Source organism: Juglans regia, chromosome 1 (genome assembly GCF_001411555.2).
Source record: "Juglans regia cultivar Chandler chromosome 1, Walnut 2.0, whole genome shotgun sequence".
NCBI classification, from domain to species: domain Eukaryota; kingdom Viridiplantae; phylum Streptophyta; class Magnoliopsida; order Fagales; family Juglandaceae; genus Juglans; species Juglans regia.
In genome coordinates, this window is record NC_049901.1 from 12,601,540 (window position 1) to 12,607,689 (window position 6,150).

The 6,150-nt window shown below is 35.2% G+C and overlaps 1 protein-coding gene across 1 annotated transcript; it reads right to left on the reverse strand.

The window, feature by feature from the left end:
• Positions 1–1,035, reverse strand: LOC118348322 (protein IDA-LIKE 2-like). The gene is made up of 2 exons (XM_035689850.1): positions 950–1,035; positions 1–484 (listed from the first exon to the last, which is right to left on the reverse strand). Exons 1-2 carry the CDS (start codon positions 1,033–1,035, stop codon positions 295–297), a joined length of 276 nt encoding a protein of 91 aa, XP_035545743.1. The 3' UTR covers positions 1–294.
• Positions 1,036–6,150: the final 5,115 nt, after the last annotated feature.

The following is a 6,150-nucleotide window of genomic DNA, read 5'->3' on the forward strand; positions in this document are numbered from 1 at the left end:
ATTCTCTCTACATTTCATGCACACCAAAAAATATAATATGAAGCCAACAGTGTTATGCTTCTCCACGAGTATAAAGGAGAAACATGAATACAGACCCAATATTACCTTTCCTTAAAAAAACAAAAATACAATATTGTCATCAAACCTCCAAAAAAGAATTAGCCATCAACAACCCCATGTACATTGCCCACTAACTCTTCTTTGACTTATGAAGAACATCCCAAAAGGAACCAAAATAAAGAAAAAAAAAATAAAAAAAGCTGGTCACCTTTTCCAAAATCTCTATGATCATCTTCATGGTGATCCCCAACTCTTTAAGCCGATATCATTGTGTTTCCTTGATGGACCAGAAGCAGGTATCGGTATTCTTCTTGGCAAGAAACCCAAGAAATGGCCTGAATTCTGAGACTTTGGCTTTTTGAAGACATTAGTGGTTCTTGAGCCATGACAGTGGCCAAGAATTAAGATGATCAACAAAAACAGAAAAGTAAACCGAAGTAGAGGTTTTCTACATAGACTGATCATGTTGAAGATCAAGCTAGAGAAGAATAGAGGCCGGAGGGGCGGTGGGAGGGTGAAGTACTTGGAGTGGATTTGTTTTCTGAGGGTTTTGATGGACCAAAGGCGTTGAGGGCAATAAACATGGACAGTCGAATGCAGAGCTTAGTGTATTACACAATTTACACTGCCTGTGTGCGTACTGGTATGTAATCTGATGGAAAGAGAGAATTTTAAAAACACATATGAGTAGAACTGATGTTGGAAGCAGAGGGTTGGGAAAGCCTGGCAGAAGGATGAAAAAGCCTGGCTGAAGCTTTTTCTTTCTTAAATGGGTCTAATGGCTTTGAAGTAAGATACCTCAAAAAAACAACTAGGGGAGAGAAGAAATAAGGCTTTTTATTTTGTCAAATGCTAGGAAAAGGAAGAGATGGTCCAGATGGAGCAAAGCGAAAGGAGAAAGAAAGAAAGAAAGAAAGAAATGGGTTCTCTTATGTCATCTCTCGAGGTTAGGTGGAGTGCTTGGTCCCACTCCATATTAATGGCCGACTAAGGAACTGCGACTGTTATTTTATAAGGCCCCCATAACAGGAAATCTTGTCCCTTTGGCACAGCACCTTTTCTAGGCCCTTTGATTACAGCCCTCCTCTTTTTTCTCCCTTTCTCTGGTTGAGATTACCCAACCATTCACCTAATTAAAGGCACTGCAATCACTGTCAGTATACACGAACAGTAACAAGAATACAAATCTCAGTACAACGTACAAGTGATCACCTCAAGCTATCTGATCGATCCATTCTTCATTACTTGTTCACCTTTCCATACAGGTTCTCATTTTTTACAAGTATGCAATGGAGTCATGGGAAAGCAATATCTCCTAGGTCATGTCCATTGTCTGAAACGTTTGACTCTGCAAACTCTCTGGCCCATACCGCATTGTACACGTTTTGGGAAGGAAAAAACCCGCGTCGTGTTGTTTCCAAGTAATGACTCGTGAATCTTAATGGTCTCTCGTACTGCTGTCAAAGATGGATTCGCAGGGTGACAATACAGAGAGAGTTACGTACAGACTGTTTAATCAGACGTAGTAATTCAGAGCTCACGCAATATCTTTATTTCACTTTCATCCGACCTATATTTAAGAATAATCCAAACCATTGGAATTAAAGACTGCAGGCATGATCGTAACCATCACTCTTCATATCATCAGTATTCTGTTTGACAGTGCCCAGATCAGACATAAACATCAAAGTTCAGCAAATTTTGTGAGCATGTGGATATTATTTTAACATAATCAATAATGTTATTAAAAGATATTCAAGAAGCAAGTTAATTTGCATGTAAAAAAAACCGTATCCGGTTTTCTAATAATTGCTACGATCTTCAAACAAAATAACGACATAATTTAATCGATTTTGTGACATCTGAAGCCTTTTCTTTTGCTTTTTAGCCTCCAGAAGCTTTTTGTAGGAAGAGAGATGATTACTAGGTTTTAGTTTTACCACGCTGGAAATAGAGGAAAAGTAAATGCAGTACTGTCGGAGTCTCGTGGCGGGCCCATACTTTCTGCATATCCAAGTCTCACTCTCCCTTTTTTTTTTTTTTTAACGGATCAAACTTTATTGATAATAAAGATTAAAGATATTTATCAAATCATATAATTTAAGAAAGAAAATCTGGCAGTCTTTTAACTTCTGCAAATAACGCCCCTAGAGCTGAATCAAACATATTGTCTTGCTGTAAAGACTAAACAACTAATAGAGAGTCAGATTCAACTATCAAGTTTGAGATACCCCTACTAGTATAGAATTGAATGCCTAGGAACACAGCCAATAATTCAATAGCTTCAAGATTTTCAACATCATACTCTACCTTACTATCTACCATGATCAACTCTCCTTTATCATCTCTAAGAAGAAACCCAACACCTGCTCTCTTTAGATCAACAAACATGGCTCCATCGGTGTTTAGCTTAAGAACATCTATAGGATATGGTTAAGGGTGTAACTGGTCCGGTCCGATTTTTTGATTTTTTAAAATGTAAGTTTGTCATTAAAAAATAAAAAACTGTTAATAAAAAAAATTGCTTCAAAAAATCTATTATAAAAATCTATTCCTATTACAAAATCTGTACTGCTAAAAAAATCTGTTTTAGTAAAAAAATATGTTTCAGTAAAAAACTAGTATTAGTTATAAACTTATATATTATATAGCTATACTAATATATAACTATACTAATAGTATAATATTAATACTATTATATAGTCTAATATATTATATAGCTATATAATATATTAGACTATATATAATATAATTTAATATATATATTTTATGTTTAAAGCATATGATCAATTAAATTTTCATCTTATTAAACTTTTATTTTATAAATTATAATAACATTATCTTATATATAATTATATTAATAACATATAATCAAACAAATTACAAATGTTCATATTTAAGATTAACATTTTATGTTATAATTTATAAATTATAATATGAAATTATTTCATATATGATATTTAATTATATATAAAAATTTCACATATAATTATATATTATATATAAAACTTATATATAAAATATTAATTTTTATATTTTTTTCCTCCAACCGATCTGGTCCAGTCCCGGAAATCGTAGAACCAGAACCGGATCGGTTCTGGCCAGTTTGCATAATTCAAGAACCAGTTCCGGACAGAACCGGTTCAAAACTGGTCCGGTCCGGTCTGGACCGATTTTCCGATTTAAATTTACACTCCTAGATGTGGCTTCCATTCGAGATGTTGCTTCAACTGAACTGGACATTGCCCTCTAATCTCTTTGTAATTCTTCATAGTATTTAGAACAAAAGCAGCAACCTATTTCGGACTTATAACAACCTTATCAAATTCCAGTTTGTTCCTCCTATACCATAATCTCCAAGTAAGTGAAAAAAAAAAAGAGCCAACATGTCTTTATCCTTCCCCTGACTAATCTGCATAACTAGATCAAACACCTTACCATTTGCATTAATAACGAAACTGGGTAGCAACCGGTTCCATAACTCGTGAATATACTTGCAACTGATCATTGCATAGTTAAGATCTTCCAAAGGATAAGAACAGAAACCACAATGCCCCTCAGAAACAACTTGCTTCTTCATCAGATTCTCTTTAGTAGGAAGTCCATCTTTACATGTATGCCAAGCAAATATTTTAATCTTATTAGGCACTGCCATTTTCCATAATGCCTTCCAAAGACCTTGCTGACCAATCATATTAGATGACTTTGCATGATTATACTTCATTTGTTCTGCAAAAAAATGACAACAGGTCTTCATAGAAAATCTTTCATCTCGCTCATGTTCCCATATCCATCGATCTTCTACTGCTCCTGGACAAATCGCAATTTCAAACAAATCTGTGATCACATTAGGATTGAAAATAGACCTATTCTTGTCCATATCCAACCATCCAGTTGACTCATTAATCAAATAAGCCACTAAATCATTTATGTTCTCCTCAGAAACCTCAAAACCCTCCTGCTCTAAAGCCTTGTGCCTTGGAATCCATTTCTCAGTCCACAGATGTGCATTTTCCCCATTCCCAATCCTCCATCTACAACCTTCTCTCAACCACTTCTTAGCCCCCCAAATGCCTCACCACGTATATGAAGGATTAGGACCCAAACCCACTTCAAAAAACCCTTTATTCGAAAAGTATTTTGCTTTAAACAGTTTATGGAGTAAAGAATTTTCATTTTAAAGCAATCTCCAACCTTGCTTGGCAAATAAAGCAAGATTAAAGATCTTAAGGTCCTTAAAACCCCAAACCCCCTTTCGATTTCTTCTCACACATTTGACCCCCACTCATTCGATGAATCCTTCTTTCCTCTTTTTTTGACCCGATCAAAATTTTGACATAAATCCCTCAAACTCAGCACACAAACCGAAAGGTAGGAGAAAACAACTCATGCTATAAGTTGGGACATAAAGTGCAATAGCTTTCAAAAGCACTTTCTTACCCCCCTTGAGAAAGTAATTTCTCTTTCCAGTTTTGAAGTTTTTGCCAAACCCACTCTTTAATAGATTGAAAAGCTTTATTCTTGTACCTACCCACCAAAGGAGGTAATCCAAAATGCTTCTCATACGGTAAGATCTCACCATTTCCCCACGAGAGACCAATTTCTTCCATAACTTCCCTTCCCACATTGCTGCTAAATACCATAACAGTTTTGTCTCTATTTATTTTCTGGCCAGACACTCTCATAATTAGCCAACAGATTTTGTTATCTCCTATTCTCCTCCACCTTTGCCTTACAAAACACCACACTATCGTCTGCAAAAAGTAAATAATTAATGTTTGGGGCTCCTTTACATATCTGAATACTAGAAATTTGCCTCCTTAACCCTGCTTCCTTCAACAAAGCTGTCAGACCCTTTGTACATAGAAGAGAAAGATAAGGGGATAGTGAATCCTCTTGTCTCAATCCCCTAGTTGGTTTAATAGATCCTTTAGACTCCCCATTAATCAATACTGAAAAAGAAACTGAACTTACATAGAACATAATCAAATCAGTAAAAGTCTTGTTGAACCCCATAATTGTCACACAGTCATAATGAAACACCATTCAACTCGATCATATGCTTTACTCATATCTAATTTTATAGATATATATCATTTCTTCCTCTTGTTTTTATGCTTTAAATAATGTACTAACTCATCAGCAATAAGCACATTATCAGTAATCAATTGGCCTGAAACAAAAGCACTTTGCCTTTCCTCAATAACAAAAGGTAGCACAGATTTCAGCCTATTGGACACAATCTCTGCAATCAACTTATAGGCCACATTACATACGCAAATGGGCCTATAATCAGGAACTTTTTCTATAACGCCCCATTTTCGGAGGTCCGGAGAGTTAACTCTTAATATCTCAAATTAACTTAAATAGTACAACTATAAAATCTGAAAAATTCAAGAAAATATTAATCAATTTAATCAATCCAAATATCTAAGTTCCTCCATGGGGACAATAAAGAAAATCTCAACAACATATTAAAAACTCTCCAAAACTCGAAATTATCCTTAACTCATCAAATCAAAATACCAAAAAAATAAAATCAGTTTACTGACTACGACTCTCAAATAAGCACTTGTACCCTCGGGCACTTAGTTCACTTTGATCATCACACCTGCTAAAACTTCATACTCTCGTTCTCCAGCTGAACCATCAAAATTATCTGAAAAATATATGGAGATAAGGGGTGAGTTATCAACAACTCAGTAAGTAGAGAACATATATCAATGTGTAAATATGAGCATTTACAGAAATCAAAATGTAGAACAAAACATTTTCATTTTCAAAGTGCGGAAGCAAAACATGTTATCAAAATATCAGAGCGAAGATTTAGAAATAATTTCATTCAAAAAATATTATTTGGCATAGCATAAATAATCATCATCATCATCAGAACATCATATCAGAACAAAGGCCATATAACCCCCGTGGTAGGGTTGTGCATCTGCGGATAGCCAAGCAGAATATAAATCACTCTGTCACCAAGGTGTGCACTCAAAACAGAGACCACTACTATAACCCGTTGCAGGGCCGTATCCACTATTATTACCCTTGGTTGGGCCATATCCACTATTATTACCCGTGGTTGGGCCG

Excerpts from the sequence above, each read along its gene's own strand:
- LOC118348322 (XM_035689850.1), bottom strand. The coding sequence starts at position 1,035 with ATGGAGTGGGACCAAGCACTCCACCTAACCTCGAGAGATGACATAAGA. Across the intron at positions 485-949 it reads CTTTCTTTCTTTCTCCTTTC|TCTGTTTTTGTTGATCATCT; the intron begins GCTTTGCTCCAT and ends TCGGTTTACTTT.